At 42.4% G+C, this 22,539-nt stretch overlaps 1 protein-coding gene across 4 annotated transcripts in view; it reads left to right on the top strand.

Moving 5' to 3' along the window:
- The window catches only part of SYNE2 (spectrin repeat containing nuclear envelope protein 2), a 275,952-nt gene that overhangs the window by 91,162 nt on the left and 162,251 nt on the right, over positions 1 to 22,539 (top strand). For all 4 annotated transcript variants that reach the window (XM_073349867.1, XM_073349868.1, XM_073349866.1 and 1 more), the window contains 14 exons: positions 1,705 to 1,863; positions 2,561 to 2,722; positions 6,059 to 6,160; positions 9,205 to 9,405; positions 10,422 to 10,593; positions 11,804 to 11,916; positions 13,093 to 13,295; positions 13,711 to 13,830; positions 13,927 to 14,215; positions 15,481 to 15,650; positions 18,249 to 18,561; positions 19,654 to 19,818; positions 20,920 to 21,273; positions 22,004 to 22,138. In XM_073349867.1, coding sequence (XP_073205968.1) covers positions 1,705 to 1,863; positions 2,561 to 2,722; positions 6,059 to 6,160; positions 9,205 to 9,405; positions 10,422 to 10,593; positions 11,804 to 11,916; positions 13,093 to 13,295; positions 13,711 to 13,830; positions 13,927 to 14,215; positions 15,481 to 15,650; positions 18,249 to 18,561; positions 19,654 to 19,818; positions 20,920 to 21,273; positions 22,004 to 22,138 — 2,658 coding nt within the window. The remainder of the gene's footprint in view (positions 1 to 1,704; positions 1,864 to 2,560; positions 2,723 to 6,058; positions 6,161 to 9,204; positions 9,406 to 10,421; positions 10,594 to 11,803; positions 11,917 to 13,092; positions 13,296 to 13,710; positions 13,831 to 13,926; positions 14,216 to 15,480; positions 15,651 to 18,248; positions 18,562 to 19,653; positions 19,819 to 20,919; positions 21,274 to 22,003; positions 22,139 to 22,539) is intronic.

Below are 22,539 nucleotides of genomic sequence, written 5' to 3'. Positions count from 1 at the left end.
GCGTCCCAAGTTTGGGAAACACTGCTCTAAGGATTCTAAGGGCAGCAGGGGTTCAGGCACTCCATCCTCTATACCCCTTCGGGATTAGTCCTTTCTCTCCTCTCAAAGCAAGCTTTTACAGCCCTCTCTGAGGTCTGTAATCTTTCAGCCCTCTGGCTTGCTACTGCATAGCAGCCCCACACTGGGATTTGCCTGGTGCCCAGTCTCTACCAGACCATCCACCAGGCCTAGGTGGCAAGCCTTCTGTCTAGTTTTCTGTAGGTCACATGCTTGTTCATAATCATGTGCCTTGTGACTACAACTTCCAGCTTTAAAGGGCCCAAGCCTGTAACAGGGGCACCAGGACATGGGTATGCACTCAAGTCCAGTGTGCTGCTACAGTTACTCTCCCATCAAATAGTAGGACAGAAGGTCTGTTCTCATTCTGGACTGCAAGACCTTCCCCCCCAGCCTCTTTCTCAGTGGCTGGCTGCGTCTATAATATGTCTACACTGCAATGTAAACCCAGGGTTAGTAGAACTCGAGTTATTGGACCTTGAGTTTGTAACCTAGGGCTTGAGTGTCTATACTCACTGTAACCTCAGGTTAGGAATTGTTGAACCCTGAGGCTCTCATTTGTATACAGCATTATGTGGGCTCAAGTCCAAACACCCATATTGCAGACTTCCTAGCACCCGCCCAGATTTGGCCACTCTAGCTCTTTGTTTGTGGTGCAGTGTGGGAAAACTGGAATGTACCCCAGATTAGACTGTCCAGAGGACAAAGAAAATTAGCCTATGGGATTCTTTTGGCAGACTCCCGGAGCACGAGTCCAGTGGGGCTGCACCTACACAGCAGAGCAATAGGGCTTGAACTCTGGGACCTAGCTTGACTCAGGCTTGGAACCTCCAACCCATTGGGTCCTGGGTCCAAGCCTTGGGTTAGTGCAATTTGTGTGTAAATGGAAGGGGGGTTAGGTTTGAGCTTGAGTTCAACCCATGGGCTTACATTGCAGTGTAGACATACCCCAAGAGAACATTGTCTGGAGAAAAGATAGATCCATTAATGTCAAATTGCCAAACGCTAGAGGTCAGTATTTCATTTCCTTCATTTTTAAATATTGTTTATAAATATGCATTGATATTATATTCGAACACCAAGAAACTGTTTTAGGATTAAATAAAAAGTTAAATGAATGGCAGTATGCTGTTTAAACCAATGGGAATTTCTATTTTTAGGAACAAGCAGTGATAAAATTAAGAATCAGAATCACAAATAATCTCTCTCAGAGCTTGGTGTGAATCAGATTATTGTTACACAGCTATTGTTTCATTCTGCATCAGAAACAGTATATGGATGTAATTCAGCTTTGATATCTGTGGATATTAATTTGTTTGAGGCAAATTGTTTGGGTCTCATAAGCCAGAAACTTATTTGTAAACCAGTATTCATATTCCTCATTTAGCAATGTACAGTCTGTATCATGATGTAGTTAGAGTGACAGGTGGAATGTTCAGATCAGTAGTACAGATACTAGGATATAATGACAAAGGATGGATTCTTATTCTCACTGTATTATATAAAATGGATTATTTGGGTCGTGCTGCTGTGTTTCTAAATTGAAAAAAACAGCATGACAACAAAAAAATGATTTGATGGATAAACAAGGGTATTGACCAAATGCAGGACTCATGCTTTCAAATATACATTCTTTCTTTTTCACAGATTGAAGCGGTTAAAGAAGAATTTGACAATCGCTCTGAAGATGTTGACAAAATAAATCAGATCTGCAAAAACCTCCACTTCCAGCTCAATAAAATGAGAAGCTTCGAGGAGCCCCCCTTTCAGAATGAGGCTGACATTATTGTGGACAGATGGCTGGATGTATGTAAAAAGTAAATTATCAGAGTGGTCTTATCTGATAAGCATTATATTAATTGATTCTGACTTCTGCATAATATATAGACTAAATTAAATGTAGAATGTCAAAGACTCTTAAGAGATAAAGTCGAGTGTTTATCAAAGCAAAGCTTAGACTATGTCTTCAACCTCAGTGTTTGTGATATATAAGCCTATATATGTCATGGGCACACTCCAACAATGGGCAATTCTGGGGCATACAAAAAGGCAATACTTGCTTTCACTGGTTGGATTTTTAAACTTTTATGGCAACTTATGGTGGTTTAGACTTTGGAAACAGTATGGAAAATGACGGTGCCTGTGCAATTGGTAAGAAATTGAAGTGTTCAAAAGTGTCAGTTTAAGTAGTGCATTGATGCTGAGATAAAATGGTATTTACTGAGAGTAGATAAAATGTGATTAGCAAGTCATGCTGCTCAACCTGTTTTTAAACTGGAGACAAGCCATTGTGTTTGATATGGTATTGCTGAAAGCTATATTTAGTAAGAGATTGAAATATCTTCTCTGTGACCAGTGCACAGTGAAGACACATGAGATTTTTTTTCACCTACTGCCCTTGTTTGTGTGGTTCCATCTCATCTAGTCTTTATCATATTGCCTTTCTGCTAAGAATGTTACTTTGTTTTCTAAAATTTGTTTTTTATTATAAATCTTGTGGTAGATCAATGAAAAAACTGAAAACTATTGTGATAATTTGGGAAGAGCTCTGGCTTTGTGGGACAAACTTCTTAATTTATTCAGCAAGACTGACACATGGGCAAATACACAACTTAGGAGCATAGAAGAACATCAGCTGACTGAAGAGGAGGTGACACAATTGAAGGTAAACTGACTGAGATAATATTAGTCAATTAAATACAACAAACTCATTCCAACATGTTAAGGATTTGTAGGATATAAAGGTATATATTGGTTATAAATATCAGTGATACACAGAGAAAATCTTGAAATTTGTAATTTTCTCTGCAATTTTGGAGCAATTTCACTGAATTAATTGTGTACCTCACTAGGATGCAGATCCTGGAAACTGAATGGTTCGTTAATGCACTTTGATTTAGTCCTCTTTGAAATGTGACTAGATCAAATAATGGAAGTCAGCAGGGTTCACGGAGACAGTTAGTTTGCAGCAGGTTAGTGCAGGGTAGATAGACACCCCAGCTTGCCAAGAACTAAAAGTTTGTGTAGACAAGCTCTGAGTGCATGAGTATGTATAGTATAATAGCACCCACAATGTGCTCCAAACATAGAACCTGTCAGAGAAACAGGGATAAAAGTGTGAGTGTGTGTGTACATATATATGTGTATATCTGTATATGGCCGTGTTTAAATCTATGTGTGACGGGTTGGACCCCTTGAGATGCAACCTGATGTGCTGAGAAACCACTGAGCCTGCCTGTTATGCCAGTTTGGGCACCCTTTTTTACCTGTCTTGCTGAGTCAGGCTATCAAGCCTGCTCCAACAAACACACAGGCTGCGCTACCCCCAACTGTAGAACGAAACAGACACGGAGATCAGTTCTGGGAAGGCTCAGCTTAAGGGACTTGCTCTAGCACTCAGGTGTCCACCTCCCCTGGAGTGCAGACCCAAAGATATATTATGAAATCTGCCTCCTCCCTCAATGTGGAGGAAGGTATGCACAACTCCCCCCCCCCCCACCCAGTTAGAAATTACAGAAACGGTTTAGTAATAAACAAAACAAATTTTATTAACTATAAAAGGTAGATTTTAAGTGGTAAAACGGGTAACAAATGGAACAAAGCAGATTATTGACTAAATGAAATCAAACACGCAAACTAAGCTAGTTTCACTAAAGAAATTGGTTACAAATAATATTTCTCACCCTAGATACTGTTGCAGGCAGGTTGCAAAGTTTCTGTGATTCAGAGTTCCAGGTATATTCCTTTTCAGACTGGACCTCTGTCTTAGTCTGGAGTCCCCACCTGCCTTCCCTTCAGGTGCCTTTTGCAGTCTTTCTTTTTGGGCAGACAGCCATGGAGAGGAGGAGCCCCATTTGCCTTCCTCACCACTGTTAAATAGGATTTACATAAGGCAGGAATCCTTTGTTTCCCAGACTTGATCCCCCACCACCTTCCCTTCCAGTGGAAAGTTACAAGAAGTCCCAGGTAAGGTTTAGTATTTGGTGACAAGACCACCTAATTCTGTCGTATCACACCATGCATGAATCAGTGGCAGTATGGAGCGTCCACAGGAAGGCCAAGCTTTTCACAGTCCATTGTCCTCGCTGATGGGCCATGAGCCATGTCTGGCTTTTTCATTGCTGTACCTGAAGTGTTAGCAGTGGGCGTCCCCCAAAGTAGCATAGTCGAAATACAGATACATAGTCAATATTCCTAACTTCAGATACAGAAAAGATGCAGGCATACAGATCGGATAATCACATTCAGTAAATCATAACCTCTTCAATAATACCTTACGAGATCCATCTTGCATAAAGTATCAGGGGATAGCCGTGTTAGTCTGTATCCACAAAAACAACAAGGAATGCGGTGGCACCTTAAAGACAAACAGATTTATTTGGGCATAAGCTTTCGTGGGTAAAAACCCCACTTTTTCAGATGCAAGTGGGTTTTTTACCCACAAAAGCTTATGCCCAAATAAATCTGTTTGTCTTTAAGGTGCCACCACATTCCTTGTTGATCTTGCATAAAGTATATATCCATTATATTCATATCATAAGCATATTTTCATAAAGAATATGGAGTGAAACGTCACACTATATACTGCTATTTTCATATTTTTATTGTTTATCTTGGAATAGTTTGGAATACCTCAGAGCTGCTCTAAAGTACACCAGCTGGTATCTGTCCCCTAAGAGCCATTTTGTCACACAGAAATTGTTGAAGCACAGTATACCATGGCCACACCCCTGGCATGCCTCCTTTACTAGGGTTGGGGGTGGTTGGTGTAGGAACTATGTGGCGTTCACACCAGATGTGGATTCCCTTATGTGAGGAAAAACCTTCAGCAGGGGAAATAAAATCAGATTCCATCACCCATGCATCGCTTCAGCAGTGCAAAAGAGATCAGGCAAGGAAGGAAAACTGATCCAGCATAGTTACATTAAGTGTAAGATTTCTATAAGTTCCCAGGAAATCTCGGCCATTTATGCATTTTTTCCTTTGCCATGAAATATCTCTATGTGAATGTTTGTGCAATAAAATTGTTGCCACATATTCAGTATGTAATATTAACCATCATCTTTAATTGCTGCTCCATTGTAGCAGTGCAGTTAAGTACAGCTCATTTTAAGTGTATATGTTTCCAAAAAGTTTAACATGACAGGAGCTAGATTATTAAATATTTTACAGCCCATGTAAAAGATGGTTTCCATATAAATTATGTGAAAGAAGTTGCACAACTTTCTTTATGTTGTTGGCATCGAACTGGAAACTCCTCTTTGTGCGAACTGAAGTGAGTGCGTGGATGGAAATGAGTCACTTGCTAAGTAGGTAGAGAAGGAGAATAGAAAGAAATATTTTGCCCTGAGTGAACGAGGCACATGGATTCATGAATGTGACATGTAGAATGTTTCTGATCGCACCTGTTTCACAAGTTTAAGCTCACCCAGGGTATTTTAACTTGGACAATCACATTTTGATAGTCTAATCTAATGCCCAAGACTTCAGTAGGTGTTGGATTGGGCCATTATATACCTGGAAATCTACATAGATGCAGATAGCATTATGAAATATCAACAAATCAACCTAAAGTATTATCCTTAAAATATAATCAGGATTGTAATAATTCTTGATTTAGTCTGTGTCTTCAGAGAGTATTTTAGAGTATGTTTTGACTTGACAATCAAGAATTAAGTACAAAATTAAGACTGTGCTATGGAAAAAATAAAATAATAATTTAGGTTTTTCATTTGCACTAGATTGTTATTTTTAACTCCAAGGCTAGATTTTCTTATTGCTGGTACAAAAAATTCTAAGTTGCTACATTGTATTTCTCATAAATAGGACTGGTCCTGAAATCATTTCACACACAACTCCCATGGAAATCTGAAAGGGAATTGAGCACACAGGCTCAATAAATTAGTAACATCATCATTGTACTCTAGCAGGAAAATGGAAATTAAATTTGACAGAAAATGATGTAGTTACAGATATATTGGTGTCCCCCCCCACCCTTTAGACTTCTTTACAGGTTCAAGAGCAAAACTTAGAGGAATTTGACCGAAAAGTGGCTGAGATAGAGCATCTTCTTCATAACAGTGAGCCTCCATTGGAGTTCCAGGTAAGGGGTGACTTATATGGTTAACATGATAGCATTGATAATTGTAATCTAGCCGCTAGTGCCCTGTTCATCACAATCATTACTTTTGGTTTGCCTAGACCATGGGCAAGGGAGATATTTCTGTTGCGTATTAGGATCAACATTTAATTTGCCCCTTTTTTCAAATAAATTGTCTGAACCAAACCAGTATTTTTAAATATTAACGGCTCAGTCTGTCCTCTGCTGTTCTGGGATCAAACTGTGGCATTTAGGGCAGGGGAGGGCAAACTACAGCTCGTGGGCCAGATCCGGCCCATCAGGGCTTTCAGTCCAGCCCGCGGGATTGCCAGCCCCATGGTGCAGTGGAGCTAAGGCAGGCTCCCTGCCTGTCCTGGCCACGCACCACTCCTGGAAGCATCCAGCATCATGTCCCTGCAGCCCCGAGGGACGGGGGCGGGGACAGAGGGCACTGTGCACTGCCCTTGCTTGCAGGCACCGCCCACTGCAGCTCCCATTGGCTGGGAATGGGGAACTGCGGCCAATGGGAGCTTTGGGGGTGTTACCCACAGGCAAGGGCAGCGCGTGGCGGAGCCACTGCACCACTCCACCCCCAGGAGCCACCGCCGGACATGCTGGCAACTTCTGGGAGTGGTGCGGGGCCAGGGCAGGCAGGGAGCCTGCCTTAGCTCCCCTGCGCGCCGCTGCCATCCTGGAGCCGCTCGAGGTAAGCAGCGCCGGGCCAGAGCCCGCACCCCAAACCCCTCCTGCACCCTGCACTCCAATCCCCTTCCCTGAGCGCCCTGATCCCTTGCCTTCAGTCCCCTGCTGCGCCCCAACTCCCTGCCCTGAGCTGCCTCCCACACTCTGCACCCCAACCCCCTGCCCTGAGCCCCCTCCTGCACCCAGCACCCCTCCTGCACCCCTGCCCTGAGCCCCCGAGCCCCCTTCCACACCCCCTTGCACCCCAACCTCCTTCCCTGAGCTCCCTGCCACACCCCTCCTGCATCCCAGCCTGCTGCCCTGAGCCCCCTCCTGCACCCTGCGCCTCTCCTGCACCCCAACCCCTTGCCCTGAGCCCCCTCCTGCACCCAGCACCCCTCCTGCACCCCTGCCCTGAGCCCCCGAGCCCCCTGCCACACCCCCTTGCACCCCAACCTCCTTTCCTGAGCTCCCTGCCACACCCCTCCTGCATCCCAGCCTGCTGCCCTGAGCCCCCTCCTGCACCCTGCGCTTCTCCTGCACCCCAACCCCTTGCCCTGAGCCCCTTCCTGCACACCGCACCCCTCCCACACCCACACTCCCTCCCGCACCCCAACCCTCTGCCCCAGCCCTACATTCATGGCCCTGCATACAATTTCCCCACCCAGATGTGGCTCTTGGGCCAAAATGTTTTCCTACCCCTGATTTAGGGTCTGATCCAACTTCCTTTATAGCTAATGGATGGATGCCCATTGATTTCCAGGGGGGTAGGACGTAGGCCCTCAGCCACTGCTCCAAGTAGAGGACATTGCAGCGCCACTTTGCACCAAGGGGAACTCCAGACAGGCAACAAGATACTTTACAATGTACTTTTAACATGTCTATGGTATTCACTGTTTTCTTTTTCTTGTAGGTTCTGTAGTAAGTGAACATAAATGCTTTTGCATTGGTGCATTAATTCCCTAGGTTAAGGACAAAGCCTTCTCCCCCATATGGGCACATATTTCCAAAAAAGAGCAGAATCAGTGTGGCGAGTTTATGTAGGGGGTTTACAACCCCTGTGCAATTCAGACTGAGCTTCTTGTGTGCCTTAGCACTCAAGGATGGTGTTTTGGGGTGAGGACATGACCATTGTAAGCAACCCTGTGGGGCTATTTCTGCGGGCCTAGAGCAGCTATGAAGGCCATGGAGTGATCCTGTTGCCTTGTGAGCTGGTGGGGACTCGTTCTGCTCCCTTCTGTCTCCGTCCCCTCCTTGCTGCGTCTTTGAAAGCCTGGAGCGGAGCCATGTGGCGCTCTGGTGGCAATGCTTCTATAGCAGAGGTGGGCAAACTATGGCCCGTGGGCCACATCCGGCCCGCGGGACCCTCCTGCCCAGCCCCTGAGCTCCTGGTCCCCAGCCCCTCCCCCGCTATTCCCTCTCCCCCGCAGCCTCAGCTCGCCATGCTGCTGGTGTAGTGTATTAAACTGCTCCGCGTAGGAATGTGCTACTGGTAGCAGCTGCGGGGAGCAATTTACTACGCTACCGCCAGCCGCCAGTGCTGTGTGCTGCATGGCAAGGGGGCAGGGGGCCGGGGGAGTTGGAGAGAGGGCAGGGAAGTTTGGGGTGGTGGTCCGGAGGCGGGACTGTGGATGGGGTCGGAGCGGTCAGAGGGTGGGGAATGGGGAGGGGTTGAATGGGGGCAGGGGTCCTGTGGAGGCAGTCAGGAAGGAGGTGGGGTTGGATGGGGCAGTGGGGGGCAGTCAGGGGCAGGAGTTCTGGGGTCAGACAGGGAGCAGGGGGTGGGGGTGGATGGGGCAGGGGTCCTGCGGGGGCCATCAGGTAACAGGTGGGGTTGGATGGGGCAGGAGTCCCGAGGGGGGGAGGAGGGGTGTCAGGGGGTGAGAAGCAAGGGGGGGGTAGATTGGGGGCGGGGGCACAGCCTGGCAGAGCCTCCACTAACCGGCCCTCCATACAATTTCCGAAACCGGATGTGGCCCTCAGGCCAAAAAGTTTCCCTGCCTCTGTTCTACAGGGTGCCTGAGACAGGGCAGAATGTCGGTGAATGGATCAGAGAGGTCTGGCTCCTTGTTGTTCCCAGAAGTGGAGCGGAGACTAGTGTCCATGTTCAGCTGAGAGTATTAATGTAGTCAGAAGGATAAACTTTACTCATTTAAAACAGCAGCAACACTCTCAGTGTAGGATTATATATATTTTTTTTTAAATATCAGATTTAAAAAAGGAAAATACAGTAGTTTAGAATGGAGGAAAATGCAATTAATGTAGAAAGGTTAGGTATAAAAAGGAAGAAACTCTCTTGAGCCTCATTTTGTAGGAAACTAGTCCAGTAAAACTTCTTATGCTGCTTGTGCATTTCCAATTTTAAGGTCATCAAGTCATCTGTTGAGAACAAAATGGAGCTAATACGAAAGCACTTACCGAATAAGATGAGACCCAGTGAACTCAATGGCAATTCAGCAGAGCTAAAAGGGGACCTTGACCTAGCCAAGACGCAGATTGGGATGACAGAATCACTTTTAAAAGCTTTATTTCCCTCTGACACTTTAGAGATCTTTACGAAATTAGAGGTACTGTATATCAAATTATGCATCTCCTGTAATTTTGGTAACCTTTTATTTCACGGGCAGCTTTTCATATGTGTTTCTGCCGTGTATTTTAAAAGGGCTGAAGCTGGTGGAACAATGAAGTAAAGATTTTAGCTTGACTCTCAATGTTTCCCAAAGTTCCCCACAAACAATACTTTCTCTGAACATTACTATAGCTAGCTAATCAGTCCTTTTAGCTACTTGAAATAGTAGTTTGTGTTGGGCTTGGTAACCACACACCACCCCAAAAGGTATTAAATTCCCAGTGCATATTTTGGGCTGGGTCACATCAGAATGTAGAGCTATATTGTAGAGCTATATTGTAGAGCTATATTGTTTGCCAGGAGCTGGTGTTACAGAGCCAGCTATGCTGACTGTGTGCCACGGGGGCATTCCTCTATGCATGGGAATCCCCACTTGGCTATTTAAGCCAACTTTCTACCCCGTTTGCGCCACTAGAAGGGATAGAGCAGGGCTAAGGATCTGACCTCCTGCATCTAGCCTTGCAGGGTCTAGAGATACCAAATTCCATGTTTTGGAGAGAAGTAAAAATGTATTTGTCAGAAGAACATTTATTTAAAAAACCGACAACCTTGTGACTGCTCAGAGGTTTCAAATGTTGGATTAAGTCCCTGTGAGATGGATTAGTGTGCATAATGCAGGTGATACAAAGGTGCATGATAAATGCTATTTATTTATGGCCCTGCAGTTTGTTACATTGTTTTAACCTCCACCTATCTGTTGTGTGTGATGCAGAAGTGTGTCTGTGTGTGTTTAATAACACCTGCTCATCGCTTAGTATTTATCCCTGTTCACTTGTTGCATAAATAATGTTAATATATTTTGACATATTTTGAAATGACCCCTTCTTAAAACAATTTAATTTGTCGCAAAACAGCTTTGTACAGTGTATGCTGAAACCTTCTCCTTAACCTTAGATGCCTTTTAATATATCAATACGTCTCTTTCTTTTTAATTTGTTTGTTTTTTTAATTTAGGAGCTACATCAGAAAATTCTCCAACAAAAACACCATGTGAAATTACTGCAAAAAAAGACAGGTTGTCTGACTCCAGAAGTGGCTGAATTAAAGAAGCAGCTTCAGTGTATCACTGATTTATTTAATACAAAGAAACACATTTTCCAGGATCATTTTATCAGTCTTTTGAACTGTAAGCAAAAATGGGTTTCACTTTTCAAGACTGACATACATATCTGTGCTGAGCACGTGCTTGAATGTTGTAACTTGCAAGTAAAAACTGAGGGCTAGATCCTCAACTGGCATAAGATGGAATAGTTTCATTTGTTGCAGTGTAACCATGTCTCCTTACACCAGCTCAGGATCTGACCCTCAGTCTCCATATTGTTTCTGAGCTCTGGGTTCTGTCCCATAGTCTTTACTTGCACAAAGAAAAGGAGGACTTGTGGCACCTTAGAGACTAACCAATTTATTTGAGCATAGGCTTTCGTGAGCTACAGCTCACTTCATCGGATGCATTCAGTATTTTCCACTGAATGCATCCGATGAAGTGAGCTGTAGCTCACGAAAGCTTATGCTCAGATAAATTGGTTAGTCTCTAAGGTGTCACAAGTCCTCCTTTTCTTTTTGCGAATATGGACTAACACAGCTGCTACTCTGAAACCTTTACTTGCACAAAATTCCTATTGGATTAAATGGAAGTTCTGTTAGAATAAAGGCTGTAGATTGGGCCCTGTGTGGTGAATCATGGCAGATCTTTGTGTTCCTTAGTGTCTGAGGAACTCCTTCAAGATTCTATCCTTTCAGATCAGCGTTTGAGATCTGGCAATAGGAAAGGTTAGCAGAACTTTGCTGCTGCAATACATGTGTGAACAGTGCTTAGCTTCTTGATGTGGCCTATTCATAAATGTGTATTTTCAGTTCTAGGTGACATATTCTAGTTGCCAAACACAGGACGATGGGTATCTTTAGTCTACTGGTGTAATCCTACTGGAGTTACGCCCGCAGAGAATTTCACCCAAAGAGAATATCAGCTTGCAGTCACTGGGAATAGTAATTGCTGAGTAGGATTTATTTGTGATAGAAGCCAGTGTAGTAATAGTAAATCAGAATGTTTGTTGATAGATTATCCCAGGCAACGTTTTCAGAAAATGCCACAAACAGGCCTCTGAGCTGGGCCCTCCAGCATGTCATGTTCACTGTCCATACAAGGTTGTGTTCCAAAAGAAAGAAGTAAGGACTTCAGCATTTTCTGTCATGTTGCACATAGTGAGAGGCAGCATCTAGGGACAGCATTGATAAATATAATTATTAATTAGGAGATTAACTGGAATCTTCATGTTGAGTAGAGATTTTCTGTTACTGGATAAGAAAAAAAGAAGTCAGACTCTATCTTTCCACAGATCAGTGTAAGGATTTTAATGATTGGTTCGGCAGCGCTCAGCTATCTTTAAAGGATTGTTTTGACCCCTCAGAAACAAAACAGACATTGGAAGAAAAATTGCAGAAGCTCATGGTAAGATATTAGAATATTTTAAAATGTAAGGCTTTGGAAGGAGGGTGCACCCTCCCAAGTTAGCAAGGGACTCTGTACTTTGGAGTAGATTCATCTACTGTAGTTTGTAAATTTAGGCTTTCTTGAGTGTGAAGAATGTTTGTTTTAAAAAACACAAAGCAGTGTGGCAGTTAGTGGAAGGGGTAATAAAATTGTGTTAAGAAGTGTACATTGAGATAAAGTTCTAACCTATAGTTAGGAAAGTTCAGATGCTAGAAGGTACTAACTACATGGACTTCAGTGGAGCCAGTATGTCACCCTTATTATTATTAATTTCTATATTTCTATAGCCACCTAGGAGCTCTAGGCATACACATTCCCATCAGCCTTTCCTCTCTGATTTATTTCTGGCTCCCTCTCTTCCTCTCCTCAGAATCAGCCACACACATCCTCGATAATGTCATCTTCCACATTGATGACCGATCTGACTCCTTAGCTGCATGTTTCCTTACCTTCATGTCTTCCTTCAACCTGCAGCCTTGGTTCAACTCTCCCTCCCACCAAAAGGGCCGTTCACTTGACTAGATCTTCACCACACACTGGTCTCTCTCTGATCTCTCTGTTGCTGCGTTCCCGCTCTCTGACCATCACCTGGTCTCCTTAAGCATTGCCCATCACACACTTATTCTTTGTTACTTAGCCTCTCCATGATTTCCAGTCCATCAGTGTTAATATTCTTATTTGTCCTCAACCTTTTCACTCCTGCCTTCTCTTCCCTTTCTTCTGTCTGACTGATATAATGGAAATTGCAGGCTAGAGCAGACAGTCATAGTTTATCAACAGTTGAAGGCTTGATAGAAGAAGTGAGTCTTAATGAGAGATTTGAATATGAAAGTTGTGAATGCTTGGTTCATGCTTCTGCTTTGTGTACTTTATCACAGAAGAAAATCTTTGTCCTCTCTTCTTCTTCACTTTCCCCTTATATTTCAAGGGAGTTTTTAGTTTTGCACTTAGGTGAGGTGGGTTTTAAATGAATAGCACACTGTAAATATACCTTGCAAAAGATACTAATGATTTTTTAAAAAAAGCCTATAGTGATAACACAAACAGAAGTTTATATAGACTATAAATATGTGCTATATAGCAGCAAACTTGCTAAATGCATCTCTAATTTGTCATGTTTGTGCTTTTATTAAGAGTTTCCTAACTTTTGAAGGCAAAGAGAGTGACATCCAAGAGGTAAAATCTCTCTTGAGTAAGGTAAAGACTTATTTGCCTGAAGTAAGTGTTAACCAGCTTAGTAGCTGGGTGAGAGATCAAGAAGCAGAATTACAAAGCGTAACCTCCAAATGTCAAAAACAAGAAAAGAAACTTCGTGCTTCTCTGCAGCAACTCATTAGGTAAGGAGCTAAAATTAATTCCCAGCTGCTTACTTAGAGATGATATAAAGTGATATCATTCTTAAATAACCATAATGAAGAATAAATAACTCTGATTTTCATTATAAATTGTGTGTTACTGAGGAATCTGCTGATGTTTTCTTCTGTTTTGTTTCACTTCTCCTTCAGTTTTCTTAACAATAAAGAGATTATGAGGACCCCGATTCAGCAACGTATTTGGGCATGTGCTTAAAACTTGTCAGTGGTTCAGATGTAATCAGTGGGACTACTCACATGCTTAGTTATGTGCTGAATCACGGCCAAGATAATTTCATATCTGTTACAGTGAAATGTTACTGTCAATATTTTTTAGTAATTACAGATATAATACTTCTTACTTACCAAGGTATACATTTTTGTCTATGTTTTTCTTTAGACTTCAAGAAGACAGCAGTGGCTTGAAGGAATGGCTCACCATTCAGGAAGAAAAATTGCCAGAGACCAAAAATGAGAAGATAAAATTAGAAAACTTTTACCAAATGCTAATAAAGCAAAGGTAGCCTTGTCTTGGGGAGTGGGGATAGTTTGTATCTTTCTTGACTCCTCTTTGTTGTAGCAGATACACTGTGATTCATTTGTTGTATTTTTTTAGAGAATCCTTTCACTCCCTGTCTCAGCTGGCAAATTCTTTGAGGGAGTCTGGGTTTACAAGAGATGAAACAGTGTCCAAATTCAGTCATCTCATTAGTCGGTATCAGGAACTACAGACACACGTAAGTGAAGCGCTAGGAATTACTCAGGCACGGTCCGTGGAAGGGCAGAATTTTGAAGCGCTTGTGCAGAACATGTCTTCTTGGATAAAAAGACTTAAAGAATCAGTTATTGGCTTGAGTTCACGGGAAGGCAAGTTGCCACTGGAAGAAAGGATACATCAAATAAAGGTACTGCAGCACATTTACTACTGATTTTGCCAGCTGAGGGTAATATACGGGAAATGTATGGTGTGTAATAATCTCATTAGACCCACCATATGCCATTGATGATTACAGTGTACAAATACACATGTTGTTGTGTGTGCAGTTGGGCAGCACAGAACTCTCAGCCCAGGGGGAAGGGAGGGATACAGTGGCTTTGTTTTCTCCCAATCCTGACTGTTCCAGAAGCTGGAAAGATCCCCAGCATAAATTAGACAGTCCAGAGGGCCTGTGTAAAGTATAGCCTCCCTTGTAGGCTGCAGTGCTGCCTGGAATACTGGCAGTGCTGTGTTCTGTTGGCTCACCTCTGACACACCCCATCTATCCAACCCCCACCCCCATGCTGAGGTTTGTGAGAGGGGCCTCACAGGGTAAGCCTTACCCTTGTCTTCTGCAGTGCCCAGGGTGGGAGACTCCTCCCCCAGCTAGAAATGGGTCTTTATGGTGCTTTGGCCTTTATACACAGCTTAAAGGGGCTGCAATGGGTGTTGGGCTCTGACTCATCGTATTTGAAGCAAATTTTTGCTTTATTTTATCAGAATGATGTTGGTGTTTTGTTCTCCTATAGCAGTGGTTCTCAACCTTTCCAGACAACTGTACCCCTTTCAGGAGTATGATTTGTCCTGTGGACCCCCAAGATACACCTCACTTAAAAACTACTTGCTTACAAAATCAGACATAAAAATACAAAAGTGTCATGACACACTATTACTGAAAAATTGCTTACGTTCTCATTTTTACCATACAATTATAAAATAAATCAATTGGAACGTAAATATCATGCTTACATTTCAGTGTACAGTATATAGAACAGCATCAACAAGTCATTGAAGTATGAAATTTTAATCTGTACTGACGTCACTTATGCTTTTTATGTAGCCTGTTGAAAAACTACACAAATATCTAGCTGAGTTGATGTACCCCCTGGATGACTTCTGTGTACCCCAAGGGATATGCATACCCCTGGTTAAAAAACACTGGTCTATAGAAGTATGAGGGAATGTGTGTGTTAAAAAATCTTAGGTACATTTTGGAATGCTAACATTTAAACTGGATTATCCATCCAATTATTAATATCAATTATGAAGGACATAGAAGTGATAATTGTTTTTGTTCAACAGCAGTAGACAAAGAATAAAACATTTTGTAGGTGATACCCTTTGTTAGAATAATTACAAGTAAATGAATAAAGTATGTTACATGTTCTGCTTCTGCTCTTTTGTTTTATGCAGGAAATAGTTTTTCTCAAAGATAAGGGAGATGTTAAAATGCAAAACATCATAGCTCTGGGCGAAACCTTAACAAGTACAGAAGGAGTGAAGGATCCTGCCGTTCAGCAGACCATTTCTGATCTCCAGAATCAATGGGAGTGCACTATTCATTTAGTCACCGAATATCTAAGGTACCATGGAGCTTACAAAGAGACCGGCAGTGTAGCTTTACATACTATGGCTATCAATGCCTCTTCCTGCTTTGTATATAGTATAGTATATAGCTTCTATGCTTTTTGTTTTGGCAGGACAAGAAAATGACAAATAGAAAAATATTTGAATTTCTGCAGTATTCATGATAGGACATATAGTGGCTTTAAGCTACTGGCCATGAGTATGGGCTATGAGGAGGAAGAGCAGAAACCCCTAGTAGAAAGGTTTTGGCCAGCTCAGCCAGAATTCCTCTGGGAGCCCAGGATGGAGTTGGCAATGCAGAGAGGAGTAGTTCATCCAACCCCAGCTTTGGAATAGCTATTGGCAGCACTAGTCTAGTGCCTTCTTTGCTCCCACTGAGATGGTAGCTCGTCCATGTACCCTTTGCAACCCATCCAGGGCCAGTCATGATCTGGCCTTACACACATTTACACTGTGTCAGAATCAATCTTAAGATTTAAAGAAACCTGTATGTCACTAACAGCACAGAGTTTTTAAAAGACCATGTAGCGATGTGACTGCTTAGTGAGGGCCTCTTCATGGCCATGAGTGCCTCTGCAGTGCATGGCTAATAATTTCTCCCTCAAATAGCTCCTTAGACAGACTCCACACATTTTTCTGAGGTCAGAAATACCTCAGCTTGGAGACTGGGTTTATTCACAGAAAATAACTCAATTTGTTATAATTAATATCCCCCAACCAATCATTTCTCTTCCTACTCCCAGGCTTTCTTGCCTGGAGAGCTTTTGCACTCTTTCCTTGCTTGCCCAGGGTCTCCTGCCTTAGTAGGCTACTCGCAGTCCTTTCTGCCTGACATCTTTGGCCTGGTCTACATGGTGGGTGGGGGGATCTAAGTTACGCAGCTTCAGTTCCATGAATAACGGAGCTGAAGTTGACGTACTTACGCTTACTTACCATGGTGTCTTCACTGCGGTGAGTCGACTGGTGCCGCTCCCCTGTCGACTCTGCCTGCATCTCTCGCGGCGGTGGAGTACAGGAGTCAACGGGAGAACGCTTGGGGGTTGATTTATTGTGTGTAGACGATAAATCGACCCCCGCTGGATCTATCACTGCCCGCCGATCCAGTGGGTAGTATAGACATACCCTTAGTCTCAAATCCCAGGCCTTGCTCAAGCCAGCGAACCCCTAGCAGCCGCTGTACTCTCTGAGCAGCTCCCCTTCACTACAGCCACCTGCTGCCCTTTATAGGGAATTACCTGATTCCACTAAGGTGGGGCTCATCCTGGAATCAGAATTGGTTTAGTCCCAGGCTCTTTGGCCCATGGGGCAAGTCACCCTGTTAGAAACCAGTTTGTTCTAACTCTGTGAGAGATTCTTCTTGTTCATATTAAATGAGTTGAAACATGCAGTATTTGTCCATGCTGGAAGACAGAAGGCCATGGATGTGGTTTAATTAGGCTGCATCCTTATTCACTTATAATATCTGGAGTACCAGGCAACAAGTTGTAGAGTGCAGGGAGGAAGGGATCATGTCCCTGCTGATTCAGACGTAGGAGCCCCAACCCTCCCACCCACCTCCCTTAAAGGAGGTCAGGAAAAGGAAGGGGTGTCACCTCACCCCGATGAGATGGAGGAGCCCCCAACCCCTCCTTACTCAACTCCTATAAGGGACGCTTCCAGCCCAATCCTGGTAAAGGCATCTCCGTGGCTCTATGGGGTGTAAATACCCCTTCCACTCTTCCAGTGAGCAGGAAGGGCAATGCAGTGGTCTTGACCTCACCCCAAGTGCATTGTGCCCTTCCCTGTAAGCTTTCCTCTTTCTCTCCCCCCTGTTGCAAAGGGTCCTTAAAGGGGCAATGCCCTTCCACCTAGCCGGACACAGACCCACTCGCTTAAAGGTTGCAGTGGGCACATTTCAAGAACAATTCTTTTCTGGGTTCTAGCCACTGTTTTACATTAAATTAATACTGTTACTCTGGATTTAACTACATCTGTTTATTTTGATCTGTTCATAATAGGTCATATTTTCAATTATTGGCACATAAGTTCCTTCTCCAAAATGTATTTACTTACCCACTGACTGTATGAACGTATGAGAACATTTGAGTGTGCTGCTGGCCTTTCGTATGAGTAATTACAGTTGCCTGTTTTTCACAGTACTGTATTTAAATCATTTTCATGATCGTGAAAACGTAATGTGTGTGTTTTCTACAGAATATTACATTTTTCAAGAACCCTCCAACAAAAGGTTCATAAAGACAGTAGGTTTAACTTAGTTAAAAATAACACTTGTATTGGAATGAGAAGCAAAGAATATACAGCGTGATCTGCAGGTCTCAGATTCTAACAACTATGTTTTCATAGACTGAGATTTAAAAGGAGCCTAAGGGATTTAGGCACTCAACCACCATTGAAATGCAATGAAATTTGGATGCTATACTCCCTTCTGCCCCTTTGAAAATTCCTGCCTTACTACTTATGGGTAATTTACAACTCAAAGAATAAACCCATGATTATAATTGGATCTAATGATTTAATGACTGCAGTTTAATATTTCTAAAGAAATAATACAAAATTCTTGAATTCTATTAATATATTTTTTCCCCTTCTTCAAGTCACCAAGAACAGATTCAGCTTCAAAACAAACGATACATGCAGAGCAAAGAAGATTTGAGATTAGTGCTAACTGAACTGAAGAAGCAGCAGCAGGAATTAGATTTTGATGTTCAGGCTGGTTTGCAGGAGAAACAAACTCAGTTAACAAATTATATAAAACTCCTGCAGAAAGCAGAAGGTTTAATGTTCCTATTGAATGAATTAAAAAGCCAAGGAGATTACCTACGGGATTGCATTGAGGATTCCTGCTTCATGGAAGAATCACGGACAGAACTAAAATATCTGCATGAAAGTCTGCTCAGCCAGTTGCAGGTTGGAATCATGCCATATTTCCTTATCATATTATTAGTTTTAGTATACCTAATTATTTATAGTTCTCATTATTTGCTTGTTATCTCATTAAGCTATCAGATCAGAATGTTATGGTAAAAGGTGAGGACACACTGAAGTGAACATCTTTACTAGTTTCTGGTAGTTAAATAATTAAAGCCAAATCTTCTCCACTGGGAAAAACCGAAATAGTTGTTAGTGGTGAGTTCCTCTGCAAATTGGTAGGTACAGAATCCTTCCCCAGGCCACAGAGTGGAAGTGGGAGTCACTTAAGGTTTTGATCCTCTACTGCCTTGCGCTTTGCCCAGGAGTAAACGATTATACAAAGTGGGGGCAGGTGAGTGTGAAATACTGACAAACAACAAATCAGAACATATGGTTACAAAGTGCAAAGAAGAGGAGAAGGAGGCTTTTTACTAATCTGTTCCTACAGAGCTACTGTAGCCTTCACCACTGTTGTGTCCTCTTCCCTCAGGCAGGAGGATGAGGGTTAACTGTTGGTTCCACGTAGGTGTTGATCTGCTGGCTTTGCCCCTGCACCTACCCTGGTGTTCTCCCTCCAGACATCCTTCATGTTTGGACAGAAGATGGATCCTCTGAGGAGCACAGCTGTGCAATTTGGTCTCCCTGGCCATGTTGCCGACATCCTGTTTATTGTTTTTTTATGGTGGTGCCCACAATGGGCTAGATACTTTCCAGACATTCAGGAAGGAACAACCCCTGACCAGAGGAGCTTACGTTTGTAAGAGGAGCTTACAAAGATAGACAAGTGATTATGGGAAGGAGAATAACAAATAGGGATTTTTGTACAACTACATTTAAGACTGTGGTTTTTTACAGCGCAGTGATGGGAGGGATACAACTGTCCAAGGGATGGATCTGCCTGTTTGTTTGATCATGGTGAAGTACAGTTGCCATTAGTTTTAGATGCAAATAACTGGCAACCTTTTTAATTTCTAAACACTTTAATTCCCTAGCAGAGCTATTTAAAGCCTTCTGTAAGCATCCATCCATATGTGCTGTGTTTTGTATGTGGTAACACTGCACTAAAAGTAGAAACTGATTGGCTTCTAGAACTCTGCACAGGCACTGGAAGGTCATGGTCAAGAACACCAAGTGTTCCAGGATACATTGGTAGCCTTGAATAGCATGCTGAAGAGACTATCTGTGAAGCTTTGTCATTGTACTGATACCTCAGTGGAAAAGCCAGCAGCTGAGAAACACCAGTTGAAATTGCAGGTATGATGCAGTTTTTAGATACTATTGTTAATGGATCCCTGCCACAGGATCGTAGAGCTTCAAGACAGTACTGCGTTTATAAAGGAGGAGAGTTAATTATATTAATCCAGTTGACTAAACCACACCGCCCCCTCCAAAATGTAAAGTGTGGGTGATGTACCTTTTCTGAAGTAACTGCATTCCTGACCCTGCTCCCAATGGAGTCAAGGGACTTTTGCTGTTGGCTTCACTGGAAGCAGACTCGGGCCTTAGATCATTTAAACTCAACTTCTGGTCAGTGGGGCACAAGGAAGAGAGTGATTCTCAAACATATGGCTTTTGTGTCTAAATTAGCCAGTGTTCTGAATGCAGACTGTCTGGATAGAATAATTTGTTAGTCTCTAAGGTGCCACAAGTACTCCTTTTCTTTTTGTGAATACAGACTAACACGGCTGTACTCTGAAACCTGTCTGGATAGAGTAGCACGGGTTGAGACAGACCAGACAATTGCATGAGCCAGTTTGAGTATTAAATCTTTATTAAAAACCTGGTATTTTTGATTCTGTGAAAATACTCTTCAAAGGAATATCTTTGTTGTCACTGAGTGTAGAAAGATATTGAAGGATGACATACCAGCTCAGACCATTGGTTTGTCAAGTCAGGCACCCTGACTCCAATACTGGGGAATTCCTGTTGCTTCAGAAGAAAGTTAACTCCCTCATTGTCCCTCCAACAGGTTATGAAATGCAGTACATAATAGAGGTGTGGGGAGGAAGGAGACTTCCTTCTTAAACCCTTACCAAGTTCAGCATATGCCCTGAGGCATAAAATGTGATTGTTCCATTAATTTATATTGTTGTAAGTGTCATTCCTGATCACAAAAGCATCCAGCTGCCTTTAAAAATACAGTTGAAGTATTTGACATTCTGCAGCCGTCAAGTAGGCAGGCTTACATGAATATTTCATGAATCTTGCAGCATACGTTGCCCTTCATGACAAAAGTTAATGATTTTAGTAATTCACTGTATACTGCTATTAATTATTATTACAAATGTCATCTTAACATTGTGTAAATTGAATCAAGACACTTTTCAATAAAAAATGTTTTCCTCTCATTTACAGGAACAAGCACCTCTTAGTCAATGTGAAGACACGTTAAAGAAGATTTTGGCTTTAGCAGAATCTGTTGAACAAAACACCTCTTCACCGGGACAGAAGATTACTAAGGATGAAATGGAAACACTTCAGTGTAAACACAGGAATTTGAAGGACAAACTTAAAAATGTCAAGCAAGAGGGTGAGAATATTCTCAGTGATGCCCTTGAGTCAAAACATGCATTTGCTGAGGATATAAAGACGCAGAATAAGGCAGATACAATGATAAAGAGAGAGAAGCAGGTCTTTTCTGATATTCCCACTGCTGTTGAAGAGAACAGCAGAACAGAAGAGCTGGAAGAATGCTGGAAACTAAATAATGTAAGTATGTGTGTTTATGACAACCAGAATGAGAAATTTTGGGCGAAAAGGCATCAGTCTCTCAAAAGCATATAATTAATTGCACCTTTTCAGTTTCCTAATAAAACTTTCCATAAATTGCACAATTATAAACTAAAGAATGTAAAAGAATTCTCCAAACCTGTTCAGCACATTACAATAGTGTGATACTATTAAAACATCAATCGTCAATTCATGCTTCAGTTTCTGTCTTTTATATAATCAGATTGAATATTATGGGTCAGGAGTTTCAAGGAGAGTGAGAAGAGGAGGTTGTAAAAGAGAAAACATGCTGTGACCATTCTCTGAAAGAAAGAAAAGGAGTACTTGTGGAACCTTAGAGACTAACAAATTTATTAGAGCATAAGCTTTCGTGAGCTACAGCTCACTTCATCGGATGCTCACGAAAGCTTATGCTCTAATAAATTTGTTAGTCTCTAAGGTGCCACAAGTACTCCTTTTCTTTTTGCGAATGCAGATTAACACGGCTGCTACTGTGAAACCATTATCTGACAGTAAATCCTAAACAGCTTTTTTTGTAGTAGTTTTATAACAAAATTAGAGATGGCTTTTAAAGCCAACAGGTGTCTACTTTGTTTTTGCCAACCTCATAGTACAAGGATTTTTTTTTACCTCTTTTTTTAGATTATAATTATGTTTCACAGTTTAATATTTTTCATTTTAAATGTTGGTTTTTTACTGGTTCTCTTAGGGTCAAGGTTTAAATGGAAATGTAGCAGAGAAAGAGCAACAAAATAATCTGTATTCTGAAGAAAGCAGATTGTTGGCAGACAGTCCTCTAAAAGATTCACGTCAAAGCAAGAACACACAAGAGCAAACAGCTCAGGTAACAGAGAAATAAGTTCTAATTAAAGGTAAAGTGTGTGTGCATAGCTTTACATGTCATGATGTCAAGAATAAAGAAAGAAACGGTAATGTTTGTGGCTCACAGTGGGACATGCACTATTGTTTGGGTAAATAAAGGTTACCTGTCCGTGACCAGAGTTCTTTGATGTGACTTCTGCTTGTTCACCCTCATGCAATGTGGCAGTGGTGCAGGTTGGCTCAAGGCACAGGTGCCTTGACACTACAGGTGGAATGTGAAGAGACCATTCAAAGAACCACCGTTAAACCTGTCTCCCAGCCCATGGGTAAAACTGAGGCAGAAAAAAGACCACCAAAATGTTGTGGAAACCAGAAATACAGATGCCTGTAGGAGAAGGAAGAAGGGACATGACCAGGGCTGTA

Source organism: Lepidochelys kempii, chromosome 6 (assembly GCF_965140265.1).
Source record: "Lepidochelys kempii isolate rLepKem1 chromosome 6, rLepKem1.hap2, whole genome shotgun sequence".
NCBI lineage: Eukaryota > Metazoa > Chordata > Testudines > Cheloniidae > Lepidochelys > Lepidochelys kempii.
The sequence above is the reverse complement of the archived record's forward strand: the minus strand, read 5'-3'. Positions and strand labels throughout refer to the sequence as shown.